The following is a 21,959-nucleotide window of genomic DNA, read 5'->3' on the forward strand; positions in this document are numbered from 1 at the left end:
GAACAAACTCTGAAGCATATAAAATGAGCTAGATCAATATGAATATTTCATAGATAATTATCATATATATCTTTATAATCTATTTTTTATATGAAATAATTTAGAAATTTCAACCCTATTTCGGTATATATTTGAGTATTTTCTATAATATTTACGAATGCTATCACTAGTTGAATCGGCTCTTTTTAAAACGGGATTAAGTCCAACGATGTAAGAAAGAAAATACGTAGAAAATATCTTCAAAAAAAGTCAATATGTGAAGAAATTCAATTTACAACAGGAATCAAAATTGCACACTTGTATCTTTATCCATAATTTAGTTATATAGCACTAAAAATGAGAAACTATCGCCCTTTTAAAAAATCAAGTTGCAATGATCACAAATTTCTTCGAAAAATCCCCGAAGCGCGTCTGAGAAGTGGGCTTTCAGTTTTTTAATATCTTCTATCTTTTCAATTTTTATTGGCACTCGACCTTGGTAAGCCTTAACCGAAAGTGGGGAGAGAGTATCTGCGTGTTAGCCAGTAAAAAGTTGTGATGAATAATACCATTTATTGTAGGGTAGGCTTTAACACATCCTTTTAACATAGATTCATAAACGAACATCCGAGAGTACTGATTTGAAAGTACATTGTATCCTTCTTATCTCTGTTTTTTCCTTTCCTGTCTTGTGATATACATGATTTAGTATAAGACTTATTTTGTAATTTTTTGAAATCTGAAACTATGTCAGATGATGTAACCCCTAGAACAGAAAACTTATTAAATCGTGATGAGTTTTGCAAAATTATGCGAGTTATATTATCAAAAATGGGGTTATGTTTCTTTAAAGTCTTAGATATCTCTGCTACACGGAAGAAAACTATGGCCGCGAACATGGAAATACTGAGTGACCCTCTAGAAATGACCTGAATCTGTCAGGTATAAGCAAAACCTTGACATCGCTTAGTTTTTGTTTGGCCTGAACAGTTACCACTGAACAGACGAAGCTCAGTGTATGGGCTTGGTACTGATTTTTGGTATTCATTAAGAAAAGAGCAAACCTCATTAGAGCTTTTTCATGCTACACCCTCTTGGTACAAGAGTAATGTTCTGTTGATACTCTTAAGATTATGTATCTCAAAGCAATTGACAGACTACCTGAACGGGAGTCTTAGGAATAGATACAGTTCATATAATCAAATGATAACGACAAAATATGTTCTTTATGTTTTCCTTCTTGTGATTGTTCGTGCTGAGTGAAATTTTTTACTTCTTGATTTATGTAGCATAACCTCTGCAACTGCCGCTGGTTTAGCTACATTATTTAAAGTATGACTTCACATCAAGCTTTCACATCGTTTTAAGATTTAGCTCAGGTGATAGATAGAAGCTTTTCTTAACCTTGTAATGAGTGCAGAAATCAAACAACAAAATCCTTAGAGGAAATGGCTTACGCCTTTAAAAAAACTTTTCTAGACTTGCGCCCTTTCAAAGTAAACCAAAAAATTTAAATGCTAATTTGACGTATTTCCATTCATGATAAAATCGCTCTTTTAACAAAAGTCGATGTATTCTGGTCTTTAGACTACAAAATCAGCAAAATCTAAAAATGGAAAAAAATGGACTTTAAAAAATCCGATTCAGTTCATAATGTTTACAGTAGTGTCTAGATGCCAGGGTGAAACTTATCGTCAGGGTTAATGATCCAACATTTTTGTACTCTATGAAAATATGCCGACAATGAGTTTTCTACAACTGATGACAATGAAAAAGTATTTCTATTGGAAGTTGAAATTTGATGAAATTAGTTGTTCGACATTCACTAGATTGTTAAAACACTTTGTATTCATTTTCTCATTCACCATTCATAGATTGATTCTTAACTATAGAGTGCTACAAATGGTTTTTTGAATGAGAACCCTTTTGAGGTTTCAATTCATTATGCAGAATACTTTAAGATATATGGACATGTTTATATGGAAATCGTAGGTTAATTAACACTCTGAACCTTATTGTAATAACTTTCATTTTTTTATTGTATAATTTGATACTTAGTAGGTATTTTGTGATATCTATTGTTAAACCTGCTTGATATTAATCTATTACATTCTATTAGTGAGTCATTGGCCTTTTTATTTATGTACCTTGAAATCGCCGTAGCTCTAGCTTGCATTTCGAAGGTTTCCTCATAAAATTAAGAAGTATTTGGAATGAATATTGTAAATTATGTTATGAAAATATTTGAATAAACCACACTAGCTAGTCTTATATCAAAGAGGTATCCTCTCACATGGTTATCTAACAATACACGTCACCTCCACTAATAATTACGGTGGAGACATTTGTATTATGAAGCGTTTGATAATGAAGCAAATATTTACATTTATTTTTATGGAAATTTGCTTTATCTTTCTTCATGAAATTCACATTCTATAAATGAGCTTTTTACGGATTCTTTCAATCTGTCACGACTAATGTCTTGCTATATTGGAACCAAAGTTGAGATTTGTAGATAGATCACCTGCATTAGTTAGCAGTTTTTTCATTTTATTTTCCTCGATCACGACTATTCTCATAACAATTTTTTTAATTAGATGTTAGTTTCTCTACTTCCGCAAATGCTTATTTTTTGAGTGTCTTGTGGTCTAAAAATCGTTGATGATAAACTTAAGACGCAAACAAATAGCATTTGTTACATTCAACCGATACTCAAATCATCTCCACCATTTTTTAACATATAATCTAATTATGTTAAATATTTTTCATTTATCGAAAAAATCTGATGAAGCGAATCTGAAAAAATTAAATATGCAAACGGTAAGCGATTGACATTATATTAAATTTTATTTACACATATTATTTCACAAATAAACTTGATGGAATAACTTTGTTATGTACTTGGAGTGTAGTAAATGCTTAACAGACATTGAAAATACACATTCGAAGAGCCTACATGCTCCATAAAAAACAGTGTGCTCCATATAAAAAAGGAATTAATTTTGAAAAGCTCTAGTTTCCGTTATGTATATAGAGTTATCGCTTTATGTTACAAAGTTCTATAAGTTAAAATGAAATTTTTCTGTTTCATATACAATAATTTAGAAACTGTCACCTACGATAAATGTGTACATACCTCTTAAAGGACTCCTTATAACGTAACAAAGGTTCATATCAAAATATAAGCATTCTCATTTTGGTATTATGTACAGATTTCAAGAATTTATTATTATTGATAAGTAGTAAGCTCCAAAATGTGATTTTGAGATCTTACCAATGAATTGAACCTCTCTATTTGTAATGGAGACTAACTTGATGTATTATTGAGAAAAATCACGTACATTTATCAAAAAACTCTCATAATCTCATGTGCCTTTCTCGAACGTGAGCTACAGAAATATAATTCACAAGATTTTGGTTGAGTTGCCTGGATATACTAGCTTTGTTTAAAAAATTCTCATGATTTATGTTAATTAATTTTAATCTATTTTATAATAATCAATAAGCATCAAACATTCTATAATCCGTAGATCCGATTATATTGTTTCTCTCACCAAATATTGAAAGTTTTGAATCTCGTTTCACCTTATTAAGAAATGAATGAACCGTTGAAATAGCTAGAACCGTTGGTGATACTATTATCAACAATTTCATTAAAATAACATCATACATTGAACAACATTGTTTGATTTGCAGTTAGTCACTGAAGACTATAACTTACTTATCGAAACGCACGTCATGCGTAACAGTGAACAGTTCACTAAGAACGTTCTGTTCATAATCAAGATTTTGGGAATTGTAGGAGGTATGAAACAATGAAAATGATATAGAATAAGAAAGTGAATGATACGAAGTGAATTAAACCAACAGGAAGATATAAAACATGAGTACCTAATGAAAAGTAATAGAAAATATCTAAAGATCTATTGAAGGAAGAAAGAAATGTAAGGATTAGTGAGCGACATATAAAAGGATAGAAAGCAAAAATTTCTTTTGATTCTGATGAATTCACCGTCCACCCAATATTGTTTGCAAATTCTAATTTTTGAATTGTACAACGTGTCCACAAAAGTTTTAACTAAAACAAGCTATTTACAGCCCTCTGGCAAGAATTTTTTCCACTCATGTACCAGTAATGTCGAAAATATACAATACAATAAGAATTATTAACGAATTTAAGTTAGAAAGATAAATTGAAGATGAACCCGATCAAAAGTGAAGCACTGAAGTTAAGATGTAACTTCATTTTATAGGCGGAAGAGTTTCAAAGTTCCACCCATATAAATTAAGGCCTATTTATACAATGAAATTTAGAAATTACAATAAGAAATTAGATTTTTGTTCTCTTATCCCAATAAAAAACGAATAATAGTTGATGTTCAAAGTTTGGTGTCTACTATTAGGCATAATTCAAAATTTTATCACATTCTTCCCGCTATCTTGTTACACTAGTTTTATTTGAATTTAAAGGTATTAAAGCACCTCAAATTCTTCTCAAACTTGAAATACACACACTGTCTTTTATTCCTGATATTTATTTATATGTATATACAATAATTATTTCCTCAATTTGTCATTTCCTACACCTTTTAATAAATAATGCATCTAAATGTTCTTGATTTTAGATCTCTTCTGTTTTAAAATTAAATTTTTTTCAATAATTTTTAGAGGGAAGATTAAATGTTTCGACTTCTCTTTAAGACTAAAAGAAAAGTTAAAACGTCAAATTTTGTCTTTCTTCCTGAAATTATTAAAAAAAGATCAATTTTAAAACAGAAGAGACTTAAAATCAAGACCATTTAGTGCATTAATACAATAATTATTTGAATAGGTGCTATAATTTCGAAACGAAGTTGTTATTTGACAGGATAGCATTTTTATTAACAGTAATTTTGCTTGTACTATGTACAGAGTTATTTTTTTCATTAATACATAATCATCAATAATTTTTCTAACAATTTAAAAGGTGAATTTATATCGTATACTATTGAAAAATATCATGTACAGTACCATGCAAATCACTTTATGGAGAACATTTTTTCGTAATGATCATAAAAATTGTCATACACTGTGTAGACATTGTATGTAAATCAATATCAGATAGTAACGTAGAATTAAAAATATTCTAATTGAATTAAATGAAAATCTGATTCACAAACTACATGACTTAAAATAATTATAAATATAAATTGGATATAAATATTTTCTTTATCTATTCAATGTATACATTGGGTAATTATCAGTTTTATCCGAATGACCAAAGTGTGCGCCTAGTTTTTATCTATTCGAATATTCTTCTCAAACTATTTAAATACCGAAAATTTCGAAGATGATAGGTTCTCTATCCGAAAACCCAACTATATAATTTTCAATTTTTTTGTTTTCTACTAAAAAATACTGTGTTCTTGAAGATTTACTTACATCATATGTACATCGATTTCTTAGAAGAAACTATTCAATTTCAACACATTCTTTAAGGTTTAAACTAAAAAATTACTTGTGAATAAATAAGGAATTGAGAAACTATTGTCTCAAATCTAACGTTTTCATAGTAATTATAGTGATTATATGAAATAATACGTTAATTAGAGCATTATCGATTTTCTTGTAATTTACCTGTGATTTTTTCCTAAGAAAGTGATCAAATTGATTGATTTAATTAAACACTAAAATTATAAGGACTCACTAGTTGTTACGTTAATAGAAAATCACTAAAATCAGCAGGTTCTAAAGAATGCTCAGTAAAGTCGGTATGTAGTAGTGCAGGTAAAGAAGGATCACCGAAATCCACAGGTGATAATGATGGTTCCGGAAAATCAGGGGATGTGAGCAACGATCCCGAGTGATCTGAAATCGATTCTCCGTCCGATTCAAGAAACAGACAATCAAAGTCACTATAATCAGATAAAGATTCAATTTCGGTAGAGCCATTCAAAGCTGCGCTTAAGGTCGAAATATATTTCATAGCTAATCTCAGTGTAGTTATTTTTGTCAACTTCTCGTTAGCACCAGGTATGTGTGTCGCCTGCATGTGAGGTATTATCCTCCTCAATGTTTCAAAAGCTTGATTAATTTCCCTCATTCTATTACGTTCTCTGGCGTTAGCGGTTTTTCGCCTATATTTACTTAAAGGTGCCGCTTTTTGTTTAGGTTTATGCGTCTTACTTTGTCGGTGAGTAGTTTCTCCTAAGGACTCTTTAGCGTTTTCTGTCACCCTTCTCAAAGATCTCGGCCTAAGAGAATATTTATCCTCTTTTGTAGGAGCAGTATTCTCGAAATCATGATTATTGTTGTTGTCGTCCGAAAAATTTATTTCAGGTAGTTGCGAGCTAAGACGCTCGGAAAGATTACTGTACTGTAGTAACGAGTTCATTTATGTCACTTAAACACTTAACAACACCAAAAATTTGATTATAAGTAACTTTCGTGATTGACTATTGGAGTCTTTTCGTAAGATTCCGTTAAATTGATGAAAAGTTTCTGTTCTCACTGACTGTTGGTATCGTCCGCGAGTGGTCAAGTATCGGAGCTCAACTTTTAATACGGTGTTCACCGGATGAAATCAAGCTGGTTACTGGAGATTTGTCTTGTGTGTCCCATCAGTGGTAACGTAAGTCCCCACCTGAGCACACGCTAAGACTAACATTATACAATACATAACATGCATCAGGCGCGGAGAAATGATGAATTGGAAGATCAGTGTGAAGGTGGAATAAACGATGATAAAGATCTTAAGCGTGAATGATTAAGAGCTCAGATTATTGTGAAATAATGTATGCGTATCATTAGCAATGCCACTTTTCGGAGAATTTCGCACAATGGTTTTTGTTTCTGACGGTTTGGACTACATAATCTTTGAAAATTATATTTACATATTACCGAATAAAATTTACTTCCATTCGTTTCCCCAATGATAAATTATTAGTCCCAAATTGTATGATTTTGGAAAATAACTAATATTCCATTAGACAGCTTTGTTTCATGAGTGGCCTTTACAAAAAAATTTATCCTTTAACTTGAAAATATTTATTCTTTTTAATATTCACTGAATAGACATATTAATCAGATTTAATCACTAAAAAATAACAAGAAAAGTGAGGAAGCGGAATTCGTCGAAAAAAATTCATGAATTCATGAATCAATTAGTACCAAGCTTGATCCAAAATACATGGAAACAATATTGTTAAATTAATTCAATTTAGAAGGATAAAAATGACAAAAAAACCTGGCCGCTAAGGCTTATAAAATCAGTCACAATAAAAACAAATGGAATAGTTTTTGAGCAGATTAACAGCTAATTGAATGAAATTCTAAAAAAATTAGCCAGAAAATTCAGTACTTTCGGAAAAAGGTGGAATATATGGATGAGGAAGGAATAAAAAGTAAAGAAATAACAAGTACTGTAGGTCGTTGAGACAAAGGAACCAATTATAAAAGAATGGATGTTATATTCATGATAGGAGCAGAGATATTTGGTGATGTATGAGGGCTGTCGGAGAAGCTTCCAAACTAACAGAGGAATAAAACATTTTTTCTCCATGGAAATATTAATTTTTTAGCATAGTCTTCTTACAAGTATATAAACTCGATAGAAAACTCTCAAATGATGGTTGAAGTTGTCTCCTTAAAATAGGTGTTAATATATGCAATATCATCCTTGTCTGATGGAAATATCTCTCCTACTTGAGGATTTTGGAACAGGGAAAAGGCGCTGTATATTTGTATAGCAATTCGTGAACTTGAATCATGGCGATCACCGAAGAGTGAGTAGGTGCGTTGTTCTGGTGGTTTTAATCAACTACAGTCACTTTTTTAGAATGTCTCTCTTCACCTTACCAAGTAATGATGCGTGGCACTGTTTTGTTATTGTTTTATCTATTTGAGGATGGTCTATGGGCACAATCCCATGACTATCGCAAACATAGTCGCCATCACTTATCCTGCCGATGTAAACGTCTTTGGGTGCAAAGGCAAGGAGCAAACCTGGCACCCAAGGCGCAGATAGCTAGATCCATAGAAACACCAACTAGTCTGGCATCCAATTCTTTTCCCCCCAGATACAATAAAAATAAGCCGCGATCCACTAAAAGTTTACATTAGTATATATGCCAAGAACATGCGAATTTTATCTCACCTAAGGAAAGAAACATGATCGATCCATTGTGAATTATCTAAGAAATAAGGCTTCTTCATCGAGCATAATCTCTACTTTGCCCTATAACCTCAATAATTACTTTGTTAATGTAACCAAAGATTGATCAAATTCTATAACTTCTTCTCATGATTCGCTTTCATATCTTCCTGATGCGAATGCTCACAGTTACTTCGGCACAAGTGTGATAAGCCACCTCACAACGATCTTCATGGAACTCTATACATAGACTATTGATATTACGAGAAATCGATTTATCATATCTATTTTATGTGGAAACATTTACTTCCGGAGATATCGGAAGTGGCCATTATCTCAGCAAGGCTAACAGATATCGAACCATGGATAACTTTGTTCGATCTATGTGTGTATGAGAAATCATGGTGATTAACGCATATTTCCTTGTATATATATACAATAGAATGTGGAGTGCCCCGAGTCTCAGTACTAGGTCCTATTGTGTTTCTTCTGTTTATCTAGACTATCAGTGGTAAAATAAGTCTATTTGCAGACGACACTAGTTTCTCTTGGAGCAACCCTCTTCTCACGGCACTTCATAGGACTATATCCGGTGACCTAATCACCCTTAAATCATGGTGCGATTCTAATCTTCTATGCCTCATCGTTTCTAAAACTAAAGTTTTATCACATAAAAATACATTGCGGCCTTTTTTATCAATGAACACCACCATTGACGTCGGTGAATCTGTAAAATTCTTAGGATTTTTGTTGTGAACAATTTCTTGAAATGGGAATTTCACATTACTGCCTGTTTTGCGTTGAGATCAGTTTTCAAAGAGTTGAACCTATCCACCTCCTTGACAGTTCATTATGCGTTTATCAAGTCGCATCTCTATTATGCCCTTTCTTTTTGGGGTACGTGTGGTGCGACTCAACAAATCTAACAAAAGCTGTTAGATATTTACTCGGGCTAAACAGGAGGGCTCACTGCAGGGACCTCTTTAAAAGATCAAAAATTCTGACTCTGTCTTCCTCATTCATCTTTTAATCCGTTTGCCTAATTCGCAAGCACGCTTCTCCAATTTCAGAAAGATCGTCGCACGGCTATCTTTAGGAACGCGGGGCATGACCTTCACCTACCTACGTTCAGAATTAGTTGAGGGCTCAATATTTTACAATCCAAAAAAATGCACAATCACTTGTCAATTGAAATAAAATCGATATAATCTTTTCCCACATTCCGCAATAATTACCTCTAAAGAAAAACAAAAATTTTCTGATAACTTTGGTCTGTCACGTAACCAAGGAGACCTCCCGCACAGATCCTTGCCCATTTTTCGAGAACGTTGCCGACCTCTGATGAAATTAGTAATCGATGTCTATGCTGGTCAATCAATACCACAAATTGACAATAGACAATGGATAACTTCTAGACAGAATTTATCTACTTGGTTGATTGTTTTGTTTAATATTATATCGAATTGCGTTGGGTATAATTAGAATCGGGGTAGTGATGAATGAATTTTATTTTTTGAAGAACCCATTTTGGCTGAAAATATTGAGAATCCTTTCGATTCGGAGGATCTCTGGTCTGAACTAGTGAAAGTAGTAGACGTAGATACCTTCAGATAAAATTTGAATAATCTACCGTCACCTCCACCATATTTTTAACATTTCTATTAATAAAATATGGATTTTATCAATTTTTGATGTGAAAAAAATTTTTCTGCATATGGATTATAGCAGCATTATTTCCTTCATAAGTGGAAAACTTATCTTTTATGCAGGAAAACTCATTGGTGAGTACCAAATGAAGTTTTGACTTGGAAAATCCACTAGTGGCAACATATTTAACGTCAAATGAACCTTAGATTGATATCCACCAAACATCCGTGGAAATAGACTATATGTTATTATATTTGGAATATCACGTATACAGAATCCTAAACAAAGTAACTTTCAACAAAAAGGTACTAGTTATCTAAATCAATAAAATATATTGTTTAGAAGATATGTAGATTTTGAGATCGTTGTACATAGCAAGGAAACCGTTCGTCATAGAGAGTTATTCTGAAAAGAATCATCATAAATTGTAATTATTTTTTCAAAATTTCTTCAGGAGGTATCAAAACACAATCAATATTTCTAATTGAATTGCATACTGTCGAAAATCGTATTACTTACATAAGGAAAAAATTGAAATGTAGAAAACTTCAATTACTAGGCCTACAAATGAAAAAAAACTTATAATATATATAATTATTTTTCGAAGTGGGTACCTTGCACTTCTACACACCTCCGGTTTTACTCGTGATGGTTTTATTGATTCTCATAATTCACATTTAGGCAGTTATAAATTCTCTCGGTACAATTCAAACAAAGCATCCACATCAATTTTGTCTTGGATGCTCTACCAAGTTCCAAGAAGTTTCCTCCGTTGACTCCGGAAGTGTCTAGAAGTGCAAAGTGCCCTCCTCGAATATTCATAATAGTTTTTTTTTATAAGTGTCAGACTAACTCACCAAATTTTCCTACATTTAAATTTTTTCCTTTTGTTGATAACATGATAATTTTCTTCAGAATATCTCTTTATATTGAACGGTTTCTTTGGCATGTACAACGATCATAAAATATATATTTCTCCCAAAGCATGAATTTTATCAAAATAAACAATTTCCTTTATGCGATCCCTAGATTGTAAATGTTGTCCTTGTAAAAGTAACGGATTTTTAACCTAACCGTTTACAAAATATACTTAAATATAAGTTCTGATTTGACAAATTTATAGGCCTGTACCTCAGAAACAAGAGGTCGCCTGAGAAAATCAGCATTAGCATTATTTTCACGTCATCTATTCTCTCCTGAATTTTTTATCTCGGAACTCCATGTATAAGCTGCACGATGAGGTTAAGAAGGTAGGACTAGCATTCAATATGGACAACACGAGTTTAACACAAGTAGTTAGAAACAGAATGCCCCCGAGCGTTACAATAGTAGATGATCTGGGATAAATTTCACTAACCCACATATTCCGATTAACTGACGTAGATATAAACATTAGAGACCGAATGTATAAGAGTATTTTCAAACCTATAATCATGTACGGTTGCGAAACATGGGTCCCAAAAAAATATGACAGGTTACATAAATATCTCTGATATTAAGATATTGAAGAAAATAACTGCCCCGAAATGTGAGAATGAAATATGAAGATCCACATAAAACCATCAGTTATATCAATAACACCAAGAATTATAGATCGTAAAATTTGTTATGGTCTAGAAATTTTGTATGAATATAAAGCCAATAGATAAACAGAGAACGCCAAGAAAAGAACTCGAATTTAATTTTGAAGGACCTGGGCTAATTTAAAGATCCAAGAAGAGATCTTCTAAAGATACGAAATTGAAAGAGGACAGTTCTTGACAGCAAAAACTGGGGGAGTAAATTAGAAAAATCAAGACCAGTAGCGGTCTGTAGCACTATAGAAAATATAGATTATTTTAAGTTTCAATTTTGTATATTGTACATATATTTAACTAATATTAATTCATTTATTTGGAAATTTGCTCTCTAATATGGCTTTTAAGTTTATTATGGACATTTCTAATCAAGCTGCAGACTGTTGCTACAATACTATGAAAAATATAATGTTCCTCTAGATCTAAAAATTCGCAGAGCATGAATCTCAACGTACTTGTTTTCATATAGATAAAATGAATATATCTTTGAAAAGATGCATAACCAATTAGGGCTAGAATATGTAGTTACATTTCTGAGAAGGAAATAATTTTCTCCTCATAGAGGAAATAGATATAATTGAATATGATATCACATAAATAAATACATTAAATTCTCTATAGTTCTTAATTGAATTAGCTCATGGCATCAAACCCATGAAAAGAAATCCAAAAATATTATCAATAATATCAGTCAAATTATTTATTGGTCTGGTATTCTTTGTTTGATATAGTGACTTTTAAACACCTCAAGACGTGTGCCTTTGACCTGATTACTATGTCACGTTTACTTTGTTAGTTTTTCTCGCCAACATTTTATTTATTAACATGATCGTTGAAGTTATGATAATTGTAAAGATTGAATAAGACATACAATTTGATATATATATATATATATATATATATATATATATATATATATATATATATATATATATATATATATATATATATATATATTTTTATGATTCTGATCATTAAAACGTGAACTGCTTTAAATTATATGTACCTACTTAAAGAATATTTCATTTTGATTTACCTCACGGTTATGAATATACAGGATGTAGAACAATCACAGACTGAATTTGTACTGGTTTTTAATTTTAGTGATATTACTTCTGAGGAGGAAATTTGGATTGGATTGATACATTGGAATACATTTAATTTGTACACTATAAGTCTCGTAAGTAGTTGTATCATAGTTTTAAGAAGCATAATATTCTTCGTTTTCGTTTTTCCTCAAAGCAAATTCTGTACTGACAAATCTACCGGTTGCAGCAATGAGAATCTCCATGGTTACAACTGCCAATAGTGCTAGCTACTCATTTATTGCTGAACTACAGGTTCATAATGATATCAGCTACGATCGATGCTCCCACCAATGGTGAGTTAAGTATAATTCGTTTCTACTGGAGGATACAGTGCTGCTTACAACACTGAAACAATGGTAGTATAAAAATCTATGACATGTATCGCTACTGTAAGTATTGCTGAATAAGTTAGCCAAGTAATGGAGGAGATATGAAATTTTACAATTAGTGAACTTTCTGAATATTTTGTAGCCATTTGACGGTCTTCTTTCCATAACATCATGACCACCGGAATAGGATGCTGAAAATTGTGAGCGTTGGGTCCCGAATCTCTTAGAGCAGTCACAAAATGAAGCAAATGGCGTTCTTTGAATACTTTTGTTGATGAAAACTAGACCTTGGGTCCTGTACCACAGTGCAGAGATTGAAGAACAGTCAAAGCAATGAAAGTAACTCCACCAGCGACTGATATTGGGACGAAAAGGCATCCGTTTTGTTAATTTCGTGGAAATGGAAGTCATAACATCAGAGGAAATCTACTATAAGACCCTTCCTCGACTCCGAAGAGCGATACAAACAAATAAGGAGGTATGCTATCCACTGACATGGTTTGAATCGCCAATGTGAGAAATCTCTATTCATAAGTTCAACTAAAAAGTATATTTGACAATCCACCTTAAGGTCCTGATCTAGCATTCAGTGATCAATATCACTTTTGAAAAATGCAGGCACGACAACTTCTTGAAGCCATGAAACAAATTGATAACTACTGTAAATCGGGACAATATCAATATAAAGAATACCTGTGCAGTGTTTTTCAAAAGTAACAGCAAGAGATATTATATCGATTACGAAGACAAAATATTTGGATCAAAATATCGCGTTATTTAAGTAGTAGATGAAACGAGAGAAACAAAGATATGACAGAAAAAACTATTAGAACAAAAGTTGATATTGGAGACAAACCTCCGCGTTATCATGATCGATCTCAGTCTGAAACAAGCAATCGTCGCCACTTGGTACAACAGGACAAATCTATCGAGAGCTTGACGAAAGGAAGATTCAAGAAATCAATCAGATTAATAATCGAAGAAATGGAGGCAGTCTCCATTACGAAATTAAGAGATCTGATGGACTGTACCAGAGAAAAATACACATCCAAAGTTCATCTAGCATCTAATTCAATAATATATATAACAATCACAAAAACCTCGTTGTGCAAATATTAGACACGGGAACAGAAAGATCAGTGTTTATATAAAAATGTGTCTGACCCGACAGACGATGATTATTGAATTCGAATTGGTTTTGGAATCGATAGATAAACCCGTTTAACAGTTATTTCAAAAAACCCACATTTGAATTTCATTTTTTTTTTGAGATTTCTCAAAATCTACTAGTTCAAGTCGGTCAGTTTCTACTAACACGTTCATATCCACAGCATAATGGCTTCAGAGACGCCGACATTTTAAGATATGATTGTCCTCATTTTACCGAACCAACAGTCTGTATGAATAATAATTAATTGAACTAACTTTTTTGTTAGCTTCGGAACATGTAACTGGATTTATTATCTTCATGATATGCACCTTCATCTTGCCAAAATAAGATAGGATATTGTAGCTTTTCATACGATCGATGTGTTTCGGACACACGCTGCAGTTGATTGCTACGCCGATGTAAAACAATATCTCAGTTTTATAAATTTTCACCTGAGACAACAGCGACTCCGTCAATTGTTGACGTATTAAAACGTCTCGCGTGTTCTCCTTCTGGCATCTTATCCGCTGTGATGACAATTTTGTGATTATTAGATGGTATGCGGTCCAAAGCGTTCCGATAAACTTCTCCTTGTGAATTGTCCATAGAAGAAATTTACAAAAATTTGTAGTCACTATTCATCGTTGGCAATAAGGAACCTGTTTAAATGATATGTTTGACCCTGAATCTTGAGAGTTGGCATAAAATTTTCTTGAATAAATTTTGTTGCACCAAATCACATAATTCAATAACATTTATTGTATTGTTGAATATGAGACAAAAAATGTTCAGAATCTAGTCCATTCCCGGAAACCAATGAATGTAATGGTTATGGTGGAGTGAATTTGACTTGACCACTCGCGCAACACAATCCATGAGCTTCATTTTCAAAATTAAATGCCTTTTTATATCGGCATACAACGTTTATTGGTCCAAAAGCAACGATTTGTTGTGAACTGTACTCGATTTCTACGTTACAATTGAATGCAGCTCGATAGGGGTTAAACGCAACATTTCTAAGCTGTTGATTTTGATTCCATCGATTATGTTTAATGTCATTCGACGCTTTACGTTGCTCGTTAGTTTGACTTGCTCGTGTATATCTTTGACTCGCAGCATTGCGAGTACTGCGACTTAAGTTTATACGTCCAATTGCTGGCATCTTAAAAAACGAAAATTCAACTGTAAATTAGAGAAAACTATTGTATTTTTCTTTATAACCGACTATATCAGTTGTTAGGTTAGCAACGTTCTTGTAAGTCTATCCAAACTTATCAAAGCTTCATATTAAATTGAACTTATAGCTCTTTGATATATACAGCATGAATTCTGTCAATTTCGTGTCAAACGTCATAATTTTACATTAAAAAAGTTTATATTGTCCAAAGAGCTAGAATTAGATTAGAAGTGAGTATTCTTAAAAAAATATTCTTAAATTTTCCCTTCATAAAATCTTTCTCCTGCCAATAACCAACTCAACAGCGAAAAAATAGTGAAATCGGTCCATGCGTCATGGTGTGTCCAAATTCTTCTTGGAAACTATAACAAGAGTAGATCGGCAGAATGAATCAACCTAAGTAAGAACAATCTACGAATACTAACAGGAGTTCTATCGGGGCAATGGACAGACAATGAAAGAAACCTCTATCCACCTTCTTTGAATGTGAGAAACACCGAGGAACTCCAGAGCACTACACCTGGGAGCGTATGGAGTAGAAGACGAAGATATCTGGTAATTGCAGCCATCCCCCATTCTAGACTTTTTGAAAGCATTGGGATTGATGGATCATCTGTGAAGACTGGGTCCTCCAATATCGCAGCAAGAAATAAGGACACAATGGATACTTTGGGTCGCAGTGTATACGAGACCCTAAATCCATACATACATGATTCTATCAGAATTATGACCGTATTTGTAGATCAGCTATGCTATTCTGATGAATCACTTATTATTTGAAGTGGAAAATGGATGATTTTATTCAAAAAGTGAGGTTTTTTCTATAAAAACTGATCAACTCTGGCTCTTTATCAATATTCATAATCCTGTCATATTTGAATTTATTCCTTATAGACGTCGTATAATTGTTTATAATATTTTTGCGGATTTTCACTGATCAATATTTTTCTGTATTGATTCAAAGATGATGAGAAAGGATGTTAAATATGCATGTTATAGGTAGTCTGGTTCCGCCATACTTATATAATCATTTACCAGAAAACTCTCGAATAAGTGAAAAAAAATATGACAATAATATAATCAAGTTGAACCATGACATACGTGTAAGATATGTATCACCGTTCCTCACAAGAAGACAATCAGCTACATTGTTATGCATAGGATGAGTACTGATTTGTTGAACAGTTGAAATCTCAATCTTTCTAAAATAAAACAATTACTTCTCATGGGTAAAAGTTTAATGTAGCCTCTGCATAAATTTATTGTTATTAAGACACTAAAGAACAAAGAGTTCGTTTTGTTCAGTGTATTTACGTTGGGTACTGTATTGTTTTTTCGAACAAGTTTTGGTGTATCGTTTACTAAGTATCTTAACAATATTTTTTTAACAAGTCATTCCAGGAGACAAGAAGATACCGTTAAAACATATAAAAGATTACAGTCCACGTAACCGATGTTACTGCCCTCAACGCAAATAAAAGATTTGTTATTTTTTCCTCAGTGGGAAGATTAATCATTTTTTGTTCTAATTTTTTTGAGGATATCAATAATATTTTCATTTTTGCTTTACTCTGAAAGTTTTATCAAACACTGGAGAAATGTTTTACAAATAAGATCGTTTGTATTATATATTTTTAGATCAAAAGTAACAATTTTTCATAGTGCAATGTTTTCAGAAAGATTCACTCTTCGGGGGCAAATTAAGTGTCGGTTTGACGAGCTTTGATCCCGCGTGGTAGAACAGTTAGATCAAAATATGTCAAAGTTAATGAGTGGACTTCAATTGCAGGAAGTACATACTACATACTACATACTACATACTTGATTTTATTTCTTCCTATGGTCTACATACTAGATCTAATATAGCGAAAATTTCTCCATAACAAAAAGTCCAAGGTATAACTGAAGACAATGCCTCTGGAAATATTAAGTTTATGAGTGAACTTAGAAAGCTACTTCCAGATTTTGACTAAGATCAGTATATCCGATGTACTGCCCACAATTGAAAGTACAAGGGAGAGTACAAGGTTTGATGAAAAGCCTATAAAAATTACGTGAGAAATTGAGTATAGTAGTGAGAGTGAAGGCGAAGGAGAAGAAAACCAAGATAGTCCATTAATCCATGACACAAGCACATCAATTACAAAGCTGTATTCTTTATCTTCAAAAGATTGGCTCACTTTTTTTGTGACTCGATGAACTTGTTCTATGGGGACATGTTGTTCCCCAAATCCTAATTTGTAGTTAGGTATTAGTCTGCTGGCTTTTAGAATTGGTTCTATTTCCTCAATTAGTAATTTTTCAACAAGTTTTGACATAAGTGGTAATAGGCTTATTGGTCTGTAAGATGTTGTGTCTTCAAGAGGTTTCCCTGACCTAGGGATTAGTATAATTTGGGCTACCTTTCACAAAATTGGGAAAAAAACAGCTCATGATATTGCATTGTACAATTGTGTTAGAAACATCAGGATAGTACCTTTAAGATATTTTGGCACTAATTAGGCAAATTAGCAGAACAATAATTCCATTTTCTCCTGTCACAGAAGTTTTGAATTGTTAATGGCTTGCATAATTAATTAATTAATCTTCTCTCTACTTTAAATTCTTTAAAACACCAAATGTATCAAACTGCTAAATCAAAGAAACAATAATGTACCTATTGTCATGTCATGTCCAAATATTTGTTTTTGACAAATAAATCATATCCCACTCACCACATTCAATTGTTGAATGATCAAATATAGTTACATAATTATTGTTTTGCACAGAAAAATCAGAATATCTCAAGAATTAATAATTTTAGATATAGAGAATGTTACGAGAAAAGGTGTATGTTGGCAGTACTTTTTGACACTAAAGTAGAATCCAGTGTTATCAATTTGAAAAAATCGAGAAAATAATGTATTAGTATTTTGATTCACCCAGTATCAGGTTTAATGAATAATAACGAAATAAATAATTTTCCAGTATTTTCACTACTATTCAAATGCTTTGACCGCAACAAATCTTCATTTCTGAATTTTCTCACATTGTACAGGGTATTGAATTTGTTACGATTTCATGGGAAATTGCTCATAACTTTTCAAATACCTCATAGAACACATCACGACCCTACGTTATTTTAATGGAGAAATAAGGCAATAATATATAATATATAGTTTTTTATTTAAAGAAATTCAACTGTTATGGCACTGCAGCACCCTATAGGATTGTAAATGTATTAAAAAAGTGGAGACTAATCTATGATCCCTCAAATTTTCAAGTTGAAATCTCAAACGACAAAGGAGGCAATGAACTTTATAACACTAATTATTCACCCTCTATATTGAATAATATTCAAGACTTTTTCATCAGAAAAATTATTAGTATCATTTATCAAAAAGTTTTAAAAACATCAGAACTACATTTTTGATAATTTAGTTCTGATTAAATGAAAAAACTACCTCATCATATCTAATTTTATTTATATTCAACTGAACATGTCATCGAAAGAACCATTATTTTATGTGCATCAAAAGTAACATGTCACATCAATGATAAGAGAAATAATTTATTTGAAACGAAAACAAAATGACACAAAAACTTACTATTCTCATACATAAACAATTTGTGTGAATTCTGATTACAAACTATTGATATTGGTAAGTGAAAAAAAACATGAAAAACTGAAAACATCTAAAAGATGTACTGTTAAAAAAATATGTGATTCGTTGGAGTATACTTCTAATTGAGGCAGATGTCCTGAATGGAAGTTGCATTTCAACTTCGTTTATATACCAGATCCTAAAATTATGTATGAAACTAGGATGATGATGACTAATTTTTCGTAATTCGCAAGGTAACAATATAAGTTTCTGGAGAGGTTAAAATCTTCTTCATGACTCATTCCGACCTTTTACCAAGCAACTTATTACTTATTCATAGCATAATGTTCTAGAACTGACGAGACCAGAATAAATACCTGTTATTAATATAATAATTTTATGACTTAAATAATATTTGATTGATACTTAACAGTAACGAGAATCACTCACGATTGCTGTATTGATATACTAATTGAACATTTCATACTTCATAATTTGATTTGGAAATTTCAGAGCCCATTATACTGTTGTTGACAACTCAATTCGAATAAATTGAGGATGGAATTATCAGTTGACAAAAGATTTATTATTGAATTTTTTCATTGGATATATGGAGCTCAAATATTTTGGATTAACAACTGAATTACTGCTTAATCGAGGGTTACTACTACTGAAAACATGCAAAAATCTTCTGTTTAGTGAAATATTTACTGGTGTATATTGACTAATTGATCAGGAACCTCCTAGATTTGCATTGGTAGCTTATAATTCAATATCATGTACAACGTCTAACAATTATATGATGATAATTATGTTTTTTCTGCACTTGTGGATAACGAAGAACAAGGAATATTCTAACGCGTGCATTCATCAGTTCTCTCAAATTTTACAAATGTGTCTCTGGGTGAAGTATTAAAAGTGATTGATGATGAATCTACGAACCGTGCATAAGTGTTTCGTTGACATCAATTGATCAAGGTTAACGTTTCGTTTGATAGCAGACGAACAATATATCTACAGTGAAACAGACAAGACGATTTCAACTAAAGACGGAGCTCTTTGCTAAAATGGTTCGAAAAAAATATTTCAGAAGAGCAAAAATAACACGAAAACAGATATTGAAACAAGCAGATCCTCCGCTGCATTATTATGAAGTGATTGGGTTGGTTTCTTCTGTACGACTTGGATATCTTTGACCGTTTAGTGAACAAGAAAAACAAGAGAGGCAATAAAGCAGCTAGGAGGACTGATCGGACGACGATCCAAGATGAAAATGAAGTTCAACCTCTTCCCAATCAGTTATACTTATCTCCATAATACAATACACATTCGCAACAAGGGGTACATTACCTATATTAATTTCAGGAATCTCCACGTCCAATAAAACTTTATTCTGAATTAAGCTGTGAACCTTCTTTGGTATAGTAGTATCTAATAGATCTACCACGAGCTGGACCAGAGAAAATAAAATCAATTACGGAAGACCCGTTGGAATATGAGTTGAGAAGGAGCCTCAACATTTCTATTGAGAAGTCGCAATGCAATTAGCAGCTGAAACCGATTTATAGATTTAAAAATCAGTAACAGAACAGACTTAATTGTTGTTTAGTTGTGAAGGATGTAATCAACTATATAATATATAAATTTTTGTAAATGTATAAATTTTTATTTCTACCACATTCCTAAATAGAAAGACTGTGACAGATTTCATGTCATCAACGTTTAATTATTGAAATAAGAGGAAAAATAAAAAACAACTTAGATAATTACTTGGTAGCCGTTCTAAATAGATAAATTCTCAAGTAATGAATATTGTGTGAATATTTTCACATATCTGGTCCCGAAACAGTTGTGCTACTATCAATCTTTTCTAGTGATTTTGTAAAGCCATTAATGTCTCGAATGGAATTTATTTTTTTTCCGTTGATTGGTCTCTCGCACATAAGCCATTGGATATGTGACTTTTGTGCGAATTAAATGAAAGAATTCGTTTAAGAAGAAACAACTTTTTGCTATTCATTGTATGGATTGACAACATTCTTGAGAAATTCTCATAGAAAACATTGTCACAGTATTGATAGGAATTGAAAACTTTTTCAGAACTTTGTGATGATAATTTGTCGCTTATATTATATAAATATAGTAATCTCATAAATAGTGATGTGCATTGGATTGTAGAATCCGAGTTAATCAGTAATTTAAGTAAGACATATATTTTCACAATCCAAATAATCATATAACTTTCCATAATCGAATACCACAACTTTTCTGCATATTCAAAAAGTGAAGAAATGAGAAAAAATCCCACTATTAAACCCACTAAGACGAGGCATTAAATCAACATCTTTCACTTTAATATTTCATTCAAAATCACCACATTAGCTCCTCGGTTTAAACAATTTACTTCCCTCCTCTCGACACGCATATTTCCTTGAGTTTTTTCCATTGATCGAAGCAGTACTGGAAGTCTTTTTTGGTGAATTCTGCCGTTTTTTGCTTTACCGCTTCCATCGACTCAAATTAGGTCCCTTTCAAAGCAGATATTTTTCTAAGCTTTCAAGAGAATCAGACAGGCCTCTGTCATGTGTAATTACTCGTGTAAAATTTTTCAAATCGTTTTTTTATCGGCGTTTACAGCAGCCTCGGCAATCATCTGAATGCTCATTTGACGATCTACATGCTCAATTTGGTTGATTTTAATCACTGTTTCTGGTGTTAAGACAGTCACAGGGCAACCCGGTCATATTTAGTGCTCTCTCGACCCTCACGAAAGCGATTATACCACTCAAAAATACGTACACGAGATAGAGAATTGTACCCATAGGCCTCTTGAAACAATTCATAGCGCTCAGTCGCAGTCCCACCCGTCTAAGGCGCCATCTAGGCGCTGTCTCGTCATTTAATAGCCTGACCTCGTAATATGCATTTGGTCTAGTATTTAGTTACGATTCCTTCATTTGAACTAAAGGAACCTCAATATGCTGAGATTGTTTAATATTGCATCTGAATAAAATATATGATATATAGTGATTGATCAGTTATCGACGTTTTATTTTATTTATCTTGTCACATCCACTGTATTGCACTTCTATGTCCTATACGAGGATGTATTGATATCTAGTTAGCCTAGACCAGCTCCATGCATAAACAAAATATTGCGTTACCATAGCAACGAACAATAACTTATTAGAAGTGTCAGTGTAAAGTTTGACGTCAAAAAAGTAAATTAGAGTTACGCAATAAATTAAAAGAAAAAAGATATCCACCATAATTGTAATAAGTACCTTTATTTAAAAG

At 32.3% G+C, this 21,959-nt stretch overlaps 1 protein-coding gene across 1 annotated transcript; it reads right to left on the reverse strand.

Moving 5' to 3' along the window:
* Positions 1-356: 356 nt before the first annotated feature.
* Positions 357-6,549, reverse strand: LOC130452889 (helix-loop-helix protein delilah-like). The gene has a single exon (XM_056792389.1). The coding sequence runs from the start codon at positions 6,350-6,352 to the stop codon at positions 5,672-5,674; it is 681 nt and encodes a 226-aa protein (XP_056648367.1). The 5' UTR covers positions 6,353-6,549; the 3' UTR covers positions 357-5,671.
* Between the last annotated feature and the right edge of the window lie 15,410 nt (positions 6,550-21,959).

The sequence above is a fragment of the Diorhabda sublineata genome, chromosome 2, assembly GCF_026230105.1.
Source record: "Diorhabda sublineata isolate icDioSubl1.1 chromosome 2, icDioSubl1.1, whole genome shotgun sequence".
NCBI lineage: Eukaryota > Metazoa > Arthropoda > Insecta > Coleoptera > Chrysomelidae > Diorhabda > Diorhabda sublineata.

What these genes read in the sequence shown, in the direction of transcription:
- LOC130452889 (XM_056792389.1), bottom strand. Translation starts at nt 6,352, where the DNA reads ATGAACTCGTTACTACAGTACAGTAATCTTTCCGAGCGTCTTAGCTCG.